This window comes from Pyrus communis, chromosome 7 (assembly GCF_963583255.1).
Source record: "Pyrus communis chromosome 7, drPyrComm1.1, whole genome shotgun sequence".
NCBI classification, from domain to species: Eukaryota; Viridiplantae; Streptophyta; class Magnoliopsida; order Rosales; family Rosaceae; genus Pyrus; species Pyrus communis.
In genome coordinates, this window is record NC_084809.1 from 7,425,154 (window position 1) to 7,445,286 (window position 20,133).

General features: G+C 39.1%; 4 protein-coding genes and 1 long non-coding RNA gene across 7 annotated transcripts; 1 reads left to right on the forward strand and 4 right to left on the reverse strand.

Annotated features, from left to right (window-relative positions):
* Window positions 1–991: 991 nt before the first annotated feature.
* Window positions 992–4,507, reverse strand: LOC137740884 (putative pentatricopeptide repeat-containing protein At5g09950). The gene has a single exon (XM_068480689.1). The coding sequence runs from the start codon at window positions 4,391–4,393 to the stop codon at window positions 1,166–1,168; it is 3,228 nt and encodes a 1,075-aa protein (XP_068336790.1). The 5' UTR covers window positions 4,394–4,507; the 3' UTR covers window positions 992–1,165.
* Window positions 4,508–4,981: 474 nt separating this feature from the next.
* On the reverse strand, window positions 4,982–11,004 carry LOC137739829 (phytochrome C). Of its 3 annotated transcripts, none has more exons than XM_068479550.1 (6): window positions 10,670–11,004; window positions 10,172–10,285; window positions 7,913–10,071; window positions 6,330–7,146; window positions 5,831–6,127; window positions 4,982–5,740 (listed from the first exon to the last, which is right to left on the reverse strand). In XM_068479550.1, exons 3-6 carry the CDS (start codon window positions 9,972–9,974, stop codon window positions 5,530–5,532), a joined length of 3,387 nt encoding a protein of 1,128 aa, XP_068335651.1. In that variant the 5' UTR covers window positions 9,975–10,071; window positions 10,172–10,285; window positions 10,670–11,004; the 3' UTR covers window positions 4,982–5,529. The 3 variants fall into 3 exon arrangements, with proteins under 3 accessions (XP_068335651.1, XP_068335650.1, XP_068335652.1); XM_068479549.1 differs by having other exon boundaries at window positions 10,164–10,285; XM_068479551.1 differs by lacking the exon at window positions 10,172–10,285.
* Window positions 11,005–12,585: 1,581 nt separating this feature from the next.
* Window positions 12,586–14,591, reverse strand: LOC137740159 (alpha-1,6-mannosyl-glycoprotein 2-beta-N-acetylglucosaminyltransferase-like). Its single transcript, XM_068479977.1, has one exon. The coding sequence runs from the start codon at window positions 14,025–14,027 to the stop codon at window positions 12,741–12,743; it is 1,287 nt and encodes a 428-aa protein (XP_068336078.1). The 5' UTR covers window positions 14,028–14,591; the 3' UTR covers window positions 12,586–12,740.
* Window positions 14,592–15,738: 1,147 nt separating this feature from the next.
* Window positions 15,739–16,627, forward strand: LOC137738729 (uncharacterized). The gene is made up of 3 exons (XR_011069050.1): window positions 15,739–15,966; window positions 16,072–16,144; window positions 16,271–16,627. It is a non-coding gene; the product is annotated as an uncharacterized lncRNA (long non-coding RNA).
* Window positions 16,628–16,873: 246 nt separating this feature from the next.
* Window positions 16,874–19,348, reverse strand: LOC137738830 (SNF1-related protein kinase regulatory subunit beta-2-like). The gene is made up of 4 exons (XM_068478303.1): window positions 19,203–19,348; window positions 18,333–18,493; window positions 18,076–18,238; window positions 16,874–17,278 (listed from the first exon to the last, which is right to left on the reverse strand). The coding sequence occupies exons 1-4, from the start codon at window positions 19,329–19,331 to the stop codon at window positions 16,946–16,948; spliced, it is 786 nt and encodes a 261-aa protein (XP_068334404.1). The 5' UTR covers window positions 19,332–19,348; the 3' UTR covers window positions 16,874–16,945.
* Between the last annotated feature and the right edge of the window lie 785 nt (window positions 19,349–20,133).

Genomic DNA, 20,133 nt, shown 5'->3' on the forward strand with positions numbered 1-20,133 from the left:
ACTCACCGAGGTACCTGCCTAGGTCGTGACTCATTTAGACAAAATAGATAACTTTAGTTTTGCATTTTATTTTTTTAATAAATTGTAAGAGACTTGTTGAATACTGAAATGAACACACATTATATGTTTGTTCCTTATGTTTTCATTATGTTCCAATATATCATAATATATATGTCATTCTATTTTGTAGTTTATGATGAAATTATATTTTGAAGTATAAATAGACACTTCTTTACAAAAAAAATATAATAGATTTACTTAAATCCGTCTAGTCCATCTAGACGCTAGACCCCAGCCTGCCGCCTGACTAGCACCTAACATTTTGACTACCGTATAACATTTTTTAGAACCTTGACTAAAATTTTGTTAATTTACGTCTCTAAATTTAACAAAACATTTATCATTGGCTTTTGATTGATGCATCAAATGCATCAAACTTTCCATCCTAAAAGACCACGTGCCACACGGTATATTGGGTCGAACACCACTTATGTCATGCGACAACAAGAATTTGAAGGCATATTTTAATCCACGATTTCAATTGATAACGCTCTCAATCACTTAAGTTACAAAATTTTTTACTCAAACACCACAAGCTTTAATAAAGAGTTGCGATTTTCACTCTCATTTTCTTCAATTTAACTTCTCTCTACTTTTTACTTCCGTTCTCATTTGCTTAAATTAAAATTACCAGATGACATGAAGAGCTTGAATTTCCCTGCATAAAGTCCATAATTATCGAAAGCTACGCTGGGTATTAGCAGCTTCACATAATTCCTTGCACAAAATTCCTTAAATTAGACAAAATTTGATTGATACAAAAGGGTTAACCCAATCAATAAGGAACTTGTTTAGAAGTGTTTTTAAAATGGCTGAAAACGCTTTTGGTAAAAATGTTTTTGCAGACAATCTTTAGTAAAAATGCAAATGAATTATGGAAACGACGTTAAGTGCTTTTTGCAGGAAGGACATAAGTGCTTTTGGACCCCACAACATTTTCTCTAAAAATACTTTCAGTCATTTTAAAAACACTTACAAACAAATCCTAAATTACTGTACAAAAATGCCAAAACTGAAGCTTCTTAGTTGATCAAGGGCAGTACTCCCCACTCTTACATTGTCAACTATGCTCAGTCTCAATCAGTACCGAGTACTCACTAGTCGATTACCAGTAATCCCCGCACGAGCACTTGCCATCTGCAAAATGATGAAATCTGTTTGAGTCTCGCAATACTATTTGCCTACCAACAATCTTCGATATATATTTGAAGGCGGTGTGGCAGTCACCACAAACACGGAGGTTTTTCATAATCCTTATAGGCAACTGTGACGGGCGAGTAAGAACATATGCAACCGCAAGCTTCTCGCTGTGATAGCTCAGGAGTTCTTCCTTGTTCTCCTGTTCAAGATCGTAAAGCACAAATTTCGTTTCAGGCACATATCCTGCATCCCTCATTTTTCCATTGAGTTCCTTCAGTTTATCGTATATTAAATCTTTCTCCGGGTGTGATTTGTCTCCTGCTACAAACACATGAACACCATCCTTCATGGTGACCCAACTACAACCTGCTTCCTTCTTTGCTGATGCCTTCCTCATTGCCATCCGCGCCTTGGCCACATCATCCCACTTCCCTCCAGAAGCATACATGTTAGCAAGAAGCACGTAGTTTGTAGCGTTTTGGGGTTCCAACTCTAATAGCATTTCAGCAGCCCTTCTACCTAGTTCGGTGTTGCGACCACTAGCTCGGCCACAAGCCCCTAAAACTGTCCTCCAAATAAGAACATTAGGCTTCATTGGCATTTTGTTGATGAAGTCCTCTATCATATTAAGTTTTCCTGCCCTGCCAAGAAGATCAACCATACATGAAAAGTGCTCCATCCTAGGAGCTAGTCCATGTACTTTGGTCATGGATTCGAAATGGTGAAACCCTTCATCCACCATTCCTGCATGGCTACAAGCTGATAAGACCCCGACAAAAGTAACATGATCTGGCATCTGACCTTGTTGCTTCATTTGCGCGAAAAGTCTCAGAGCTTCTTGTCCCTGTCCATTACGAGCATAACCTGATATCAGTGAATTCCAAGAGTATGCATTCTTCACTGGCATTGATTCAAAGAACCTTGAAGCATAATCAATCCTTCCACATTTTGAGTACAAGTCAACAAGTGCACTTCCAACTACAACATCAGATTCCAAACAAGCTCTTATCCCGCACGCATGAACTTCCATACCACGTTCTAATGTTGCAATGGAGGCACAAGCACTGAGAACGGTAGCAAAGGTAAACGAGTCTAATCTCTGACCCCTTTGCATCATAAACCAGACCAAATCCATGGCTTTGGGCAAGAGTTCATTGTGTATGTATCCAGAAATCATGGCATTCCAACTTATTTCATCCCTTCTCTCAGACATTCTAGAAAATATCCTCTCACAGTCATCTATCCCTCCACACTTTCCATAGAATGTAATTAGTGCATTCTCAATAGCACAGTCCTCGATAGCATTGTATTTTAAGACTACAGCATGAATCTGCTGGCCCAGCTCTGGAAGTGAGAGAGATGAAACTGCTGAAAGAATGCTCAAAAGTGTTACTCTATTAAGCTCCCATCCAGATTGCATCATGTCCAAGAAATATTGAACAGCTTCTGAAACTGATGCCTCTGAACCAGCTAAAGCCCCAATTATGGAATTCCATGACACTTGGTCATACTCCCGCATCAAGAAGAAAATATTTCGACATTCACTAAGATACCCAGTGTCGGAATATAATGCAAGAAGAGCATTTGACACTGAAACATCGAAATCAAGTCCCAATTTAAGTGCTTCACAATGTATCTGTTGTCCCAACATGATCCACCCCAAGCTTGCACATGAACTCAAAGCACTAATTAATGTAAAATTTGAAGGCATCAACTCTGATCTCCTCATGTCTCGGAAGTTCATGACTGCATCTTCAAAACGCTCATTCTGGTCAAGACCAGAGATTAGAGAATTCCATGAGATTAAGTCTTTGTCAACCATGTGCCTGAAAACTGAGCAAGCATCATTAATAGCGCCACATTTAGCATACATATTAACCAGTCCATTACCTATTGCAACTTTTCTGTAAATTAAACCAGCCCTGATTACGTATGCATGAACCTCTCTTCCCCTTCTTTTCCCTTCCTCCAAAACCAAAAATTCAGGAAAAGAACTTAAAAGAACCACAAGAGAATCAAGGTTTGTTCCAACCAAGTCCTTCATCTCCATGAAAACTTCAGTGGCTTCTTCTCCTCGCTTCTGCCTCACCAATGCAACCATCAACCCGTTCATTGACACTGCATTCCTCTGACTCATCTGCTCAAAAATATTCCTAGCATAATCAATTAACCCAAACCTTGCAAATCCACTAACCAAAGCACTTCCCACGTACAAGTCCTGTAAAATTCCAGATTTCTTAATGCTAGTCAGCATTTGCTGAAGCAAACTCAAACCCGAACCAGCCAAAGAACAAGCTGCAGTTATTAAGCTACCAAATGTGTACTCATTAGGTTTCAAACTGAAACCTGCACAGTCCTTTTGCATGCTCGAGAAAAGCTTGTATGCAGAGACTGCATCACCTCTTTGGCAATAAACTGAAATAATTGAGTTCCAAGATATTGAATTTCTAATCTTTATCTCACAAAAAACCCGGTAAGCATCATCAACAGGCCCCGAACATTTCCCATACATTGACATCAGCACATTAGCCATTACCAGATCAGAAGCATGATCCGTTTTAGATATCAACCCATGTGTTTGCATCCCAAACTTAAGCTTGCTAGGACCAGACTCCTGGCAAGCTCGAAGAACGCTACCAAAAGCGTAAGGACTAGGCGAAAAACCGCCAGAAACCATCCGTTTAAAATGGGCACACGCCTCATTTGGCATGCCATTCTGGGTATACCCCGAAATCAAGCAAGCCCAAGTAACCGAGTTCTTGTCAGGCATTTCCTCGAACAGCATGCCTGCTTCCACCAAAGCACCGCTTCTGACGTAAACATTGATAAGAGTATTGCACAAAAACAAATCATTAGCAAACCCAAGTTTGCAAATCTGCAAATGAAAGTTCTGCGCGTCGTTTGAGGTACGCGAGTCCCTGAATCGAGTAGCAAGATACCCATATGCACCATTGCTGGCATGATCCAAATCTTGGGTTTTAATCTGCGGCTCGGATGATGTGTACTGATCAGCCAAGCTCTTGAATGGGATCAAAGGGCGAGTTGGGTTTTGAGATTGGAAGAAAAGGGAGGCACGCGGTGGGCTTGAGACGGCAGGGGAGGCGGCAGCGGATGTTGTGAGAGCAGGGTTTGAACGGTGGGGAAGTTTTCTGTGAGAGCGAGAGGGAGTGAAGGAGAGAAAGCAGCGAAACATAATAGTCTGGTGAGGACGCAGGTTGTGCTTTCCTTCATGGATTTTCGCGCGATTTGGTGGAAAAGGTTGAGACTTTCAAACAGAGTCGCCGTTTCTTAACTTCGTTTCAGGCTCCATGACCATGACTGCGCGCGCTCTGTCCACTACCGTTGGGTCTAACGATTTAAACGGTCACCCAAAATAAAAGAGCAAAAACAAGAAATTTTGAAATTTTATGAAATATAAAATTTCATGTTACAAATGTTGATATTGATGAGATTTGATTGAAAACAAAACCTTATTAAGTAGACTTTTAAATTGGTGCTACTTCAGATTATGATAATGTTTTTCAAGTCTTTATATTTTAAGCATTGATGTACTGTAAAAAACACCATAAAATGACATGATTTCGAGTTTCGGATTTTCATGATTTGACTGACGTCTTCTTTTCAGGCCAGTGTGGAAGTAACGAGCTTCTTCATCTGGTCGTTGCTGCCGGAGACAAAAGGGTTCCGATGAAAGGCACGAACATTGTGTGGGAGAAGCTCATGTCTTGGTGCAAGTATGTCGACATGGTGTCCAACTTTCAGGCCACAACAAAAAGCATGGTTGAATTTGAAGTACGTAGACAACATTTGCATAGTTCAATTTCATCAAGCGCACAAGAATCTCTCTTTTACAAAGGGTTAGCATATACACTTGCAATTAACATAAGTTCCAAGCATCAAACTGCCTTCACCTGACCTATTCAAACATCCGAAACCACCCCTCTCCAAATCTCGACTTGATGTTGGGTAAGGCTAGAGAGAGCGGGAACACGAAAACTTTTGATAAAGAATGATGAGGATGCAAGTGAGATGAGCAAAGAGATTGATCCCAGGAAGTCTTCCGCTGAACTTGATCCGTATTTGCTTCAAAAATCTTGGTGTCGACCTTCAAGCAAAAACGTTATTACTCACTCTAAAATCTCTAATTAATATTGCAGCTTACCGAGCTTGCCAGTAAAAAATTAGTATCCTCCAGCCTCTGAATAATTGTTGGTCCAGACGCTGACTGATAGAGCCGTTTAGTTATGGACATGCCACGCCGGTTTAAGTGTCAGTCAACTGAAGAGGGAGTGTTGCCTCTCTGTGTGTATTATACATAGACCAGAAGGTTTATCTGCTAATCTGGTGAACCAGCGGAAATTCTATGAGTATTATAAAGGCTGCTCTCTCTGCTTCTCTCTGATAACGTACAGTGCCGTTCATGATCTTCACCAGATTCTTGCTCATTTGTAGGCCTAACCCTTCCTTTGAGACTCGATGGCTGTTGTGAAACATCTCTTGAATTAGATCGTCTGGAATTCCTGGTGCTGGATGAGTGATACTGCAATGTTAACCACACAACTGAAGTTAGCAGTCTTAATTTAGGCTCAGATGGCAGGTTCCATAATGAGCAATATGAAGTGAGATTTACCAGAACTCAAGATGAACAATGTGCATTTTCATGCCTATACGTTCCTTCTTTGGGGTTACTCTGAGCACAATGGACGATCCTTCGGATGCAGGGGTGAAAAGGAGTGTGTTTGTCAAGAAATCAGACAGAATTTGTTGTAGCCTCAAATTGTCTCCATACAAGAGCATGGATGACACCTCGGCTGGTGAGTCATGGATGACCTTCACTTGCCGCTCCTGACTCAAAACCATAGCTTGATATATGACAACCTCCAGAGTTTCCCCAAGGTTAAATTCACTAGAATTTAATTCCATGTAGCTGAAAGTAGAATTGAAATTAGTGCAAACAATAAGGGATTATTCTTCTTCATGAATCAGGATCAATATGAAAACAAGTTACGAAGTTTCTTTTATTGCCAGTCCAAAACATAAAAGTAGGCGCTACAATCTAAATGTGATATTGAAGGAAGAAAACTGATTGGGTCACAACTTGATTTGGAAAAATGAAAAAAACAACATACCATTCCTCGATACTTTCGAGATCAGTGTCATCAACAATCTTGGCCAATTGGTCCTGACACAATCTTCTCTTCCTAAGTAACTGCTTCTGCTCTTCATTTAAATCAGAAGACCCCATCAGATTATGCACAAGCATAATCCCACTTAGAGGCTTTTTGATTTCTTGACGAACATACGCCAGTTTCTTAATACTATCAGCTGCAGCCTGCTCTGATGCTTTCTGCATCTGCATAGCATACATAAGCTCTGGACTAGCCACATGTAAAAAGAACAAAACCCCAGTTATCTTTCCCAATGCATCAATTCGTTTGTTGGCAGAAAGTAATGCTTCAACATAATTACCCTGCTGATCGTAAAACCCAAAATGCAATTTACTAACATTCTCGCCTGTTATTACCCCATTTAGTAGAATGCTAAGCTTGGTTAATGTGTCATGACCTTTAACACGACAACCAAAATTTTTCACAGTGAAAACTTCCCCAATGAGCATCCGATCAACCGCTTCTTCCCTTCTCAAGCCAGACAATTTTTGCATAGCGTCATTCCACTCCAAGCAACGAAAATTCTCATCAGTCATAAATATAGGAGGAATCAGTGCAGATGGGCTCCGAACAATCCCAACATAATCACCTAGCAAACGGGTATACTTGTCCATACCCAGTTTTTCTTTGGTAAGATCTTGGCTTACAAAGCAAACCCCAACTACATCTTCCTTTATATCTCGGCTACAACATGAATTGACCACCAAGATTACAAAACTGTTACTTTCTTGATGGCCAAATGTTTTCAGTTTGATTTCAACATTTTTCTTCTCCACACCTGCCATTTTACAATCACGTCAGACAAATTGCAGATTAGACAAAGGAGAAGGAACCCAAGAAGTGTATGAGGGAAAATGTATTTAAGGTAAAAGAAAAGCACACTACTAAGTTATTACATATCCGTCTTTATTTTATAAACTTTGTATGCATTGGTTATGTAAAGAGTGAAACCAAATTACTAGTTACAAAGGGTATTAATGTAAAGAGTGGTGTGGGTCAGGGAGCAACCCATGCAGAAAACACAACAAGGGAATCATCCGGTTCAACTTTTGTGAAAATTCACGAAGTCAGAAGCTTGAAGGAATACAAAAGGGGACATCACAGAGAGAAAAAAAAAAAAAAAAAAGCTCTTACCAATTAGAACACCATATCACTAATTATACAACCATTCACCGTTATCCATTTGACAATATGTTCAATTTATCACCAAAGACGCTTCAGGTAAAGCAACATCCAATGACTATTCTGATTTATGAGCATCTCCGAGTCACCTATTCTGGTCTACGTATCATCTAGAGAAACAGCAAATCAGTCCGCAGCTAGTGTCAATTTTTCTATTTACAAACTAAAATACCTAGAATGGAGTGACATGGATGATGGATTTCTTTCTATTTCTATATACAAATGGAAAGTGAAAGAATCATCATATAATAAACCAGAAAATGCAATAGAAAAGAAAAAAGGGAGGTTTGTGATGATTTTAAAATCTTTTACATAGGTAATCTAGTATCCTTAAATTGTCAAGGGATGAATAGTAGGGTCACCTTGCAATGCGAATGAGAGCATGTCCTTCACCACTTCAATTGAATCATCTCCAACAATATCAACTAACGGCATACCAATAGCTTGCTCAACAGCTAATCCTGTTAGCTCAGATGCTTTTGTATTCCACCCATTTATAGTACCGGACGCGTCAACAGCAAAAATGGGAACTACAGCTGTCTCAATAAGTCGAACCATTTCATTTGTGACAATGCGAAGTTCATCCACTCTCTGTATCCTATCATCAACTGATGGAGCCTTCACAATCACTTTGGAATCATCCACAGGCTCGTCTGGTAATGATCCTCTCAGTATTAGCTGTAAAGAATGGATGACATCCATTTCAATATCTTCCCAAGGCACGCTTCGTCGCTTAACCACCTCCAGGAAAGCCTTGAATGATGACCTTGGATGCATTTTTCTTCCATCGTCCTTGTCATCAGGATCATGTTTTGCTCCACACCATTTGATTTCCTTTGCGGTGTGGGACCGAAACCAAAAAAGGAAATCCTTTGAGGTAATCTTAATAGCAGCCATTCCGCAAACTTCATCGCCAAGGGCTGAAGCACCTAGATAACCAGCCTCCATAAGGCTATCAGTAGTTAAGCCTGTGCTCCCACTATGGTACTTGAGAAGCCATTCAGCAATATCCTCAATTTGTGCCTCTGTTGGGGTAACCCCAAGCAACCATAATTTCTTCCTGTAATATAATGCAGCTCCATCACACTTAACAAGGTCCATCACATTAGGCGATTGAGTAACAATCCCTACAGGGGAATCCCTCATAAGCATGTCACAGAGCAGAGTCTGTATTTTTAATATATGTTTCTCCCTCGACTGTGCAGCCAGCTCCACTTCTTTGCTGATCTGTACACCAAAAACTTGTATCAAGAACTCACAGGCATATCTTAAAGGGAAAGGAACAAATCTAGGGCTTGTGTGATGGCAAACCAATAAGCCCCACAATTTTCTTCTTCCCTTCCGCTGATCACTGTCCATCTCATCAGAATCGTCGTTGATTGTAACAGACATCACAAGAGATGCAATGGAAGACATACTTTTCATATACTGTGCATGGCAACCATGAGGAGATCTCAATGTTGATCCACAAAGACTCAATGGTTGAGCTAATTTCTTGTCCTGGATTACTTTAACTGGAGGGGCTAAACAATCACATATCATCCTAACCTTGTTCCTCATAAATAAGAATCTAGAAGCATGAGGTATATCCGTGGCTGGGAAATGAAAACCCAGATAAGGTTCCAGGTCAGGTCGATGGCACTCAGCGATAACTTCCCCGTGTTCATCTTCATGAAATTTATACACCATTATGCGATCATAACCCGTCAAATCACTAACTTCCTTAACTATAACATCACATAACAATGATATATCCCCACTTGGCAAGGACTGCAATTTTGAGATGGCTTTGGCTGCAAGCTTATAAGATTTCAATGCTCCCGCAGCAGTCACTGGAACATCAGCTGGATTTACTGGTTCCAAATCTATTACTAAACCAACATCAACTCGATGTAGAATTGCATAAAAGGGCTTACCGGAGGTCTTAGAATGCACCAATATGGGATTGAGAAGATTAACTTCCCCAAAATGGGCTGCTTTGTGCAACGCAGCAGCACCTGACGACTGAAAGAGTGTCTGGACATCCGCTCCAAAAGTCAAAGCTTCTTGCTGCTCGATATTTGGAACAGCATGAGGGGCCAAGTCCAACATTTCTGGGGCATTTTCACTATAGGCAAGAACAGTGAAGTTTTTCTCATCAACAGCAATCAAGCAACCAAATGGTTGAATAAGGCTTCCTCGCTGCATGTTTCGGAGATAAGCAGATACAGTGCTGGAGGGGACATTGCTAGTGGAACATGAGATATTGCAGTCAACTGACGCAGTGTAATCAAAAAACTGTTCAGATTCTCGAAAGTCTATGTCAAGCTTCGCATCAATGGGCGTCTGCGAAAATAAACGAACCCCAGTTTTTGATTGACTTGAGCTGCTTCTAGAACTATTCATCTTGTTCAAAGACGCCGACGACATCTCTCCACCCTCCATTTGTTCTTTATTTCTTCCCCAAGTAGAGCTAATTTCAATCAACCCCAGCCGCGAAAATCAAGTAATTCAATACCACATAACCAAAATTCAACAACCCCTGCATTGAAATAACAAACTATGAGCTCCCAAAAACAATCAAGAAGTTACCAAAACCCCCGAAAACAAAATCCAAAACCACAGCCAAATTACCTACTCACTTGACTCTCCCGGACCCGAAAACCTTCACGAAAATGGAAAGGAGAGAAACCCACCACCATTTCAATGTCAAAAAAGCAATCAAACTTTTCCAATTCCCGCAACTCCAAGACAATCTACACAGAAAAGGTCAATAATTCACAATCCTCATGATCCCTAGAGCATCTCCAAAGTGGGTTGCTAGCATACACTTCACAAAACCTCCATACAAACTAAAAAACCAGAACCCAGATTAATTTTACAGCTTCAAATTGTTCTAGCTTCTTCAAAAAGTTTAAAAACTGAAAAAAAATTGTACCTTTACAGTCACTAGTTGAAATTCCTCTCTCTCCCCCACAAACTTCAAATCCCCAAACCAAGATAATTTAATACCACACAGAATTCAATAAATAAACTACAAAACAAGATAACACATCAAACCAAAACATTTATATGCATATATATATATATATATATGGATAGATGAAACAGTGGGAGAGGAGGGATGGAGTGTCACTGACCATCAAAATTTACAGGGCACGGATCAGACAGCCACGTGAAAACGGACATGGGTTCTGCGGCCCCGGACTCACCCTTGAGAGAGAGATTCACAAAGAAATTAAATAAGCAAAAAGATTCCAGCTTTTGTGCTTTTAACTTCCACTAGATTTTTTTGGTAATATTTGGTGATTTTCTTTACTGTTTATCTTCTCCTCCTCCTTGTAGTTTTGCTTGTTACTTGGGATTAGGTAAAATAGTAACTGGTGGACTTTTTGACTGCGAAAGTGGACACTTGACTTGGGTTTTACGGCTTAATAAGTGATTAACTTTTAAGCAAGCTGTGTTGTTGTGCGTTTAGCGGGATTTGGTTTTTGTGTTAATCATGATTACAATACAAATTAGCAAATAATGGAGATATGGGGCCGAATTAGCAGTTGGCGACAGTCTCTGCGCCAAGCCATCATTGCATCTTTTGATTTATTGGATTTGTTTTTCTATGCTTGTTGCAAGTGGAAAGCAGCATAAAGAACTTCCGCTTCTGAAAACTTATTACTTATTTGTATTAAAGCTAATTTCATTGAGTGGTAATGTTAAGGGATTAATTATTTTACGTGTGAGGGTTAACATATATGTCATATAAAGAGCAAATTTATGCAATCAGGTGTGGATTCGATTTTAGTTTTTTCTCACATTACAATTTAATCCATTAACATTATCATTTATCAAAACGAAATTTCAAACTTAAGGAAAAAAAAAGGAGAAAATCTCATAAATCCATGTGAAGTGAAACATGTGATTGTGGGGACTCCAACAATTGTGGTCACTAGTCCTTCCCTCAGGAAACCAAGTAGAAATTTGCTACAAATTTGCAAAGTTGAAAACGTCCTAAGTGCCCCAAATGCATGGCAATTGAACATGGTTTTGACACGTGTCACTTAATGAGGAAGGAAGAATCTTGAAGTCAAATCCCCTTTGGAAGGGGCAAAAACAATTAGTGTTATTGCTTATTCCTTCTTATATCAATTTTATTCAAGTATCTAAAAGACGTTACGCACTAGTTGGATGATGGGCTGGGACTTAGCATTTAAGCGGCTATGTAGGGTCTAGGCGAGCGCCTAGGTGGACTAGGCAGATTTAAGTAAATCTATTATATTTCGTGTAAATAAATGTCTGTTTATACTTAAAATATATATAATTTTATTATAAATTGTAAAATATAATGACATATATATTAAGAAGTATTGGAACATAATGAAAACATGGGGAACATGCATATAATGTGTATTTATTTAAGTATTCAACAAGTCCCTTACAATGTATTGAAAAAATTAAAATGCAAAATGAAACTTATCTATTTTCTGTCCAAGTGAATCGCAACATAGGCGGGTCTGGGCAAGCTAGGCAGGTGTCTAGGCGGTCTAAGCAGGCACCTTAGCACCATTTCTTAATTTTCAAATGCCTAGGCATTAATCGGAACACTAGGCGGAGATTTTTAGAACAGTGATTTTATTTGTTTCCCACTCATTAAAGTGTACAAATACGTTGATCTAATGCTTGTGTCTTAAACCTTATATTAAATAAAGGGAAGTGAATTTTCCTACCGGGACAAGATGTGCAGGAGGGCAAAACGGGCGAGCATAAATTATTTCCCTTGATAAAGCATTTAACACAATCGTAGCATAGCATTCTTTCAATCGACGATACAAATCTTTGCTTTGTCAAAACCCTATTTGTAACATGACTTGTTCTCTTGTTTTTATAGCACTCGCCAAGTCATGAGCGCCGTAGAAACATGGAGATATATCTCCGATGACACCCAAGTGTTTCTCGTGTCGTTGGTTTGAGAATACACACCACCACACTACCAGATAATTACATGTTTGTGAACCCATACTTCCTGTGTGAGATGCCTTAAAGTAATAAGCCTCGCAGAGAATGGAAGAAAAGAAAGTGAAACTTGTGATTTTTATCGAGCAATACAAAACATCTCACAGCTATTTATTTCATTGGCTATCACTCAACAAAAACGAAATCCAGATCTTGCCAGTTACAACAGATGGTTAAAAACGACGGTGAAGAAGTAATGTCTATCTATGAATGATACATCTGAGCAAAACTCAAGCATAATTGGTGGTCTCTCTTGTCCCCCCAACCTCCCCAACCCTTGAACCCGGCTTTGTACCCTGGCTGATTCTTAAAGACTTGCACTTCCCAGTCCGAGTTGATGTTTGCAACCCTATCTATCTCCTCCACATCAAAGTTCACCATGCCGTTGTCAATACATGCTTTTGCCTCCCCCTGTCCCTGGTGCAAACCACACTTACCAAAGTGTACTGCACTAGTCCGAGGCCCTCGTAATGTGAAAACCGGATTACCAAATGAGGGATAGACTGTTGCCCACATTGTTATATCCCAATTGTATTCATCAAAGAAACAAAATTCTGAAGACTTCTTGTGAATTTTCCTCCAAACAGTCCGGTTAAATGTATATCCCACGTTTCCCATTCTCTCTGCAATCAAACTATCCCAACCTTCTCCTTTTGCATTCACATTACACGGTGCTAAGTTTGCAGCATAGCAATGCGGGCATTTATGAGGCTTCAATTCCGTGAGTATCTGCAAATTACGATATGCATTGGGATAAATATAATGGTCCTCCTCTATGAAAAGAATATGACCATTGTGATTCTTGGTCTCCTTCAATCCATCCCACACTGTGTTCATCATCCACCACCAATGATGCTTTAATGACACGATCTTTGGAGATCGGTGGTTTCCATACTGATCAGGAGTCCCCTTACAGTGTTTCGCTTTCGCATCATCCTTTCCCTTGCAGTCTGTAGATGATACCCCTGGAAAACTATTGGGAAAGACGTGGGGCGAGTAAGGAGCAAATATCTGTTTCACCTGGCAATATCTGATCCCTTCCACAACCTTGTTCATTTCTTCAAAGAATCCATCATGACTAACTATTAGTAAAGTTTCATTTATACCTACAACCCGAGACAGACTATCAACAGCTACTTTGAGATACTGCGGCCGGTTGTGCACATAAAGAACTATAGTTATATGATCCTTGGCTAGACTTGGATAGAGATCTAAGTTCCTAGGGGGCATCTGATTTCTCTTTTCCAACTGAACTGACAATTCAGTCTGCTTAGGGAGGCTAAGTATTTGTCGAACATGTGAACGACTACCACTCCTTATTGATGATACTTCAACAAAATCATCCGAAGGCGGTGTGACAAAATTTGAACTCGAATTAAATCTCAGGAGGAACATCAGCAGGAAAACCCCTAACAATGTAATCGAAACCAATGGCAAGATACGGCGAAAAGCCGCTTTGTCCTTGAGACGCTGTTTCTTAATAATAGCCATAGAATCAACACCAGATATGGCAACAAACACAGTTCACATAACAGTTACAGACACAATATTCATATCTTCACAGACTTCAGAAACCAGATATGCAAAAAAGGGGAAAGCCAAATACTTGCAGCTAAAGAACTAAGTCTTTAATTCTCACAAACAAGAACAACCAAGTCTTTAAACTTCAAAACAACACCAACCCATTTGAGAACAGAAGGAACAAGCGAAAGGGTAGGAGTCAAAAACCTCGAAAACAATCTGTGCGTGCTCAGATCAAATCAGCCAAAACTTGATCTAATTGCAGACATGGGAGTGAAATCCGACTTCCAGTTCCTGCACCTCCGAGCTTCCTTCTGCTGCAACTAAAATTTGGTAGAACAAATCAAAACTTGGACAGCAAGAATCAAATCACGAAACCCACATCCGAAAATTGGAATCTTTGAGCAGCAAGATTGATTTCAGAGGTTGAAACGTCTATGGTATCGACGGCTTTGATTTGTCAGTTGACTGACGACTTGAAGAAACAGAAGGGGAGGAGAGGGGACCGGAAAGGAAATTTCCAAATAATTAAAGGAAGACATTTGGCTTTGAAAAGTTGAGAACTGGTCTGTATGGTTTTATTGGGTAGGGAGATGCCGGGTCGCAACCAAAAGCCGGAAACTTCAAGGGACTGCTTTGACTGCAAAATGCGCAACAATTTCATAAATGGGTATGGAGCCTTTATTGCAATTGGGTTTTCGGTTTGGTCCAGTCAAATTTATGACTAATGAGTACTAACTATGTGTGCAATTGTTAGGCCATGGCTGTGTCAACTTGGTAGAATTGGTTAGGTATTTTTTTCTCTTTTTGGGTTAAGTGTTAGTACCGGAATTTATTTGGAAATGCTTTTAAAATCACTGAAAGCTGTAGTAAAAATATTTTTGAAATCAATCCTTAGCAAAAATGCAAGTGAATTTTGAAAACACTTAAAATGTTTCGTAAAAGAAGCACATATGAAACACTTCAAGTTCTTTTGAAACCTAAAAACATTTTATCTAAAAGCGCTTTCAGTCATTTTAAAAGTATTTTCAAACGAACCCTTAGTAAGTTGAATACAATTGAGTGGAAGATCATAAACTATTGCTCTAATTTTCTGAAAGAAATAAAGAAAAAACAAGTTACCTCACTAAAGCACCAAGTTTACTTTCATACATGTATTCAAACGAGTGCAATTTTATGGTTATTGGAGTTCAAAGTTTCCAACTGTATCTTCATACATGCATATACATGATTGCAATTCATGGTTATTTGAACTACTTTTAGCGATTGTTTGTGTATTGTAGAAGGTTTAAAACGCTTTTGATTATAATTGGCAGAAAAAACTTAAAAGTACTTTAAGATCATAAAAACCTTTTTAGATAAACCCATGACAAACGAGTATTTGGGAAATACTTCAAAGTGCTTTTTCATGTAGCACTTGCATTTGTAATAAAGATTTCAACATGTTTTTAATTAAAAAAAAAACAGTTCTAATTAATGTGCTAATGAGCAATGCTTTCTATATAAGTAGTGTCAAACGAGTCTTCGTGAGGAGAAATTATTGTGTGTAAATGGGTCACTTGAAGTTGAGACTTGGGTCATGGGGCACGTTGGTCATGTAAATATATATATGGATTGGAGGTGGGGTGGGGGGGTTAGATAAGGTTAGTATGCACAACTGAGCATCTGTCTCCACTGTGACCACACCACACCCCATACCCAAAACCACTCACATATATTTGTGATGCTCAAGAAACGGCCAACACAGAGCTCACACTTCTCACAAAAATGGCTGTCAAGCTAGCCCTCTTTTTTCCGACCGCCACATTTCTACCCCCCTCCACCCCGTTGCCGCCACTATATCCTTCTTCTTTCACTTCCATTTCACACAAGGGGAGGCCGCACAGTTTCAAGATTCATGCAGATTTAGGTAAGAAAATACTCTCTCTCTCTCTTTCTCACATTTATTTTACTTACATTTAAATGTAAATTATCCAACTTCATAAAGTTTTGAAGTTTCTCTCAATGGTGTTAGGTGGTGGAGATGGAGAAGTCAATAAGGGATCAGGGAAGAAAAAGTTCTTAACTAGAGAACAAGAACCAGAGCAGTAAGTTTTCCACTCTTCATCAGTTAACATTCACCTTGCACCCGAGGCTCCGAGTTCAAATCTTCCATCTCCCAATATCGCTTAAATAAAGAAACTAAGAGGAATTGACTGTATGCAATTTTATAGGTACTGGCAAACAGCAGGAGAAAGGGAAGGTGAAAATCCCATGATGACCCCCCTTCCATATATCATCATATTTGGCATGTCAACCCCTTTTGTAATCTTGGCCATTGGTTTTGCTAATGGCTGGATTAAGGTACCAGTTCGGTGATAACCGATTGCGATCAAGTGCAACCTGAGGAGCAGCAATCCGCAACACGAGTTTTTAAACCATTTGAGTTCTCAAATGTTTTGCATGCATAGTTTTTTTTTTTTTTTTTTTCAGGATTCCACTTCCATGGTACGTGTCATTAAATTCTACAAGCACCGGCCTTTTTCACCATTTGTTTGGTATATGTTATGAGTTTGTCATATATATTAATCATAGACTCAGTTGAGTACTTTTGTTACTGTTCTTGGCTCGTAAATGGGAAATACACTTGCAGTTTTTGATATATATTTGGTAGCGACTCGCGGTCCAGTTGAAGGATATAGAAACTAAACATCGAGTCGCGATTATGCATAAATTGTTAAAAGTTGCACATCATAATACAAAACGAACACTTCCATTACATTTTGGCAAACCGTCCAAATTTCATGGGTTACATGAACTGTTTCTCAACCCTAGTAAGTCACAGCAATCTTCTAAACAATATTACATCTATGAAATATTTTCTCCTCACAAAATAAAGATACAAAAAATTACTGATTTGTTCTTCTCAGTGGCTTGTATAACACCGTTGTGACAAACTTTGTATGAAACCTACGTGTAGCGCTGAGTGCAAAAAACTCGCCGCCAATTTGGTTCTGTATGTGCAAATGGTTCAATTGTGAAGGATGAGGCATTGGTAATGACTGGTCACCGTTGTTGGAGGATGATGGCTTGTTTAGAAATGATTCTTGTAGTTGTGGGGGTACTTCCAGCGGAGGTTTACTGAAATCATCTTCGCTTAAGAGTCTGTTGTCGTAGCTTGAAGGTGGAGATGGAGGAGGTTCGAACTTTTCCAGATGCTGAGGCAACTCTGAAATACATTCCTGTGTAGAGCATTTTAGGAGTGAAATCACTTAGCCATGAAAAGAGCTTTAGAAAAAAGCACTTATGAAGACTTCCTCAATTTTTATAATCCAACTGATCTATAATAGAATGAAGTAAGTAAAGTGATACTCCTAGAGAGTGCAAAGGTAGGAAAAAAAAATTAAATTTCATCTGATAAGTGCAGAAGAAATGTTATCAGCAAGGCGGATTGACAATGGACTGACAAGTCCTAAGAAAATGGACGTGCCACATACGATCGGGAAATTATGTGCATATTCTCTTTTGGTAAATTTGGGGTTCAAATATAGGGTAGGATCATAAGGGGTTCGGTGAATATTCATAAGGTCATCCTGTGGTGCAAGTAAAAGCAAGTAGAAATCCCAACACGGTGATACAGAAGATTCATTTTGCTTTCTAGTAGAGTAGAAGTTTTGACCACTAAAATGCTGAGAATCAGAGTAGGTAATCTTGCGTTAGGTATTCACTGCAAGAGAGAGTGAGTCAAGGTGAATTGAATGGTCTGAACGAGTACAATGTTTTATAGTTACGGTGTAGTTCTCACTGGTACGAAATTGTAAAATGATAAAAAAGCTGTTCCTTTGCTCGTAAGACTGCTGATCTCCACTCAAATAAACTAAGACTTCATCCCTAAAAACTTTGGTATTTATCCTAAGTGAAAGGCAAAACTCTACAGGTAACGAAAACAAGGGCGGTGAGCAAGAGGCCTAGTACAAGGACATAACAGTTTTATCATTTGTAGACCAGAAACCATTCACATTACAAGTCATAACATTACCTGCAAGTCCAAGATATTATAGGCACTCCCAGAATTATCGTAAACCCAAGGCAAGTCTGGAGCACACATCAAACACCCGTCAACAATGAATCGGTATTGGTAGAGACCTGATGGAAGCAACTTTATGATAAAGAAATCATTGCCTATACTCTGCAAGAGCTCCCTGATATAAGGAGATAAAAGTTATGCATGATGATGCTAAAAACAGAAAACAAAGTTTGGAAATTTAAGGATGGAACTGCTATACAATTTAGTACCTGGTCTCCCAATTGTCCCATGATCCTGTGATAGCAACTTGCCTGCCACCGTGATTCCATGAGATCTTCGCCCGCATCAATTTCTCATCGTGTACATTACGATTAAATACTGTATGTTGTGGTAATGCCTCGGCAGGTCTTGGTAAAGGTTCCCCAGGATACTGCAAATGCAGATAAAATTTAGAGAGCTCCATCCCTGTGTTCATGTGTGTTTTATGCAGGGAAAACTTTGTTTGCCTTTATACAACACAGTAAATACCAGTGGAAAGACAAGTATCTGAAATGGAACAAATTCACTTGCAATTATTTTTCTATTTGGAAAAAAAATAGAGATATTTAACTTTAGCAGAAGGAGACGTTTTATTGAACCAGATATCACAGGTGAGTAAATTCCAACTTATCCTAAATAGAGTCAATAACGAAATAATTTACACCCATAAGTGCATTTCATTTAGACATTGATGAAACAACTAGTGGCTAGATTAAGGTGAAATGAAATGTCAAATCCTACGTGTTTTTTTACTGGTTATCTTTTGACAAATATTCTTAGTCCGCTGTTTCTTCAACTTGAAAAATCTACCTAGTAATTGTCAAAAGATCATACAGTAAAAGAAAGACTAGTGATTTCTGCACTCTTCTTTTCTCTGCACTCCTCCTTGCAGTTTTTCTAGCCTTTGGGTTGAATATATCAAGTGTGCGACTCGATAAACAGAAAAAAGGGAGGAGTGTCAAAGGAAACAACGAGGAAATACAACCAAGATATAGAGATTCCCATTTGAGAAACTGTTCTTCAAACTTTTCTGATGCCAAAAAAGCAAAAGCACGCACACATGAAATTCTTCAAAGTTTGAAAAACATAAGGGAACTCACTTGGGAAGTGAAGAAAAGAGATGGAGTCTGAGCCATGGATTCTTCTAAATATCCATCACTGTACTCTTCAAAGTTGTTAACTCGAGAAGGGCCTTCTCCACCATCTCTGCTACCACTGGCATTCCCCATTACTGAAAAGAAAGGAAACCCGGTTCAGTTTTCATCTGACTCATGCAAATTCAAAGGAAAGAACAGACCATAAATCAGAAAGGAAAAAAAAATCCTATATTCTTTGATGCAGCTTGGAAAAGCAAAAAAGGAATAAGAACCAACTAACCGAGAAACAGAAAAAGCAAAAGGAAAAGAAACCCAAGTGACTGACTTGAGTTTGGTGACTTACCCATTTCTTAAAGCAGGTTGCAAACACACAAGAAACCGAATCAGGAATTGACAGAAACTCAAGCAAAGTTTGCATTTTTTCTGAAGGTTTCTTTTCTTGATGTCTAATGGAATGGACAGCACAAGATGCTCTGTTCTTCTCTCTCTCACTCTCTCTCTCTCTCTCTCTCTCTCTCTCTCTCTCTCTCTCTCTCTCAAATCCCTGGCTCTGATTGTTGGAAAGGCAAACAGTGGACAAGGACGAGTGAATTTGATTCTCCAATGAGTTTGGAAGATCCAACGGTGGAGAACTTCTGTTTTGTCTTAAAAAAACAGAAAACTTTGCCTTGTTGTGTTGTGTTGTGCCGTCTATGGTGTGTCAGCTGTTTGATTTTGATATTAGGGTTTAGCGTGAACTTGGCACTTCTGGAATAACACTCTGGATTAATGCTTATGGGGTCACCCTTGTCATTCTTTTGACTTAACATCCTTGTGTATTTGTAGTTTCAGATTGAACTGCTTCCTTTAAATGAGGAACAATTTAAGTTATAGAAAAGGACTCTATTTTCCAAACAATTGCCACGCTATTTAATGTGCCGTATAACTTTATTTT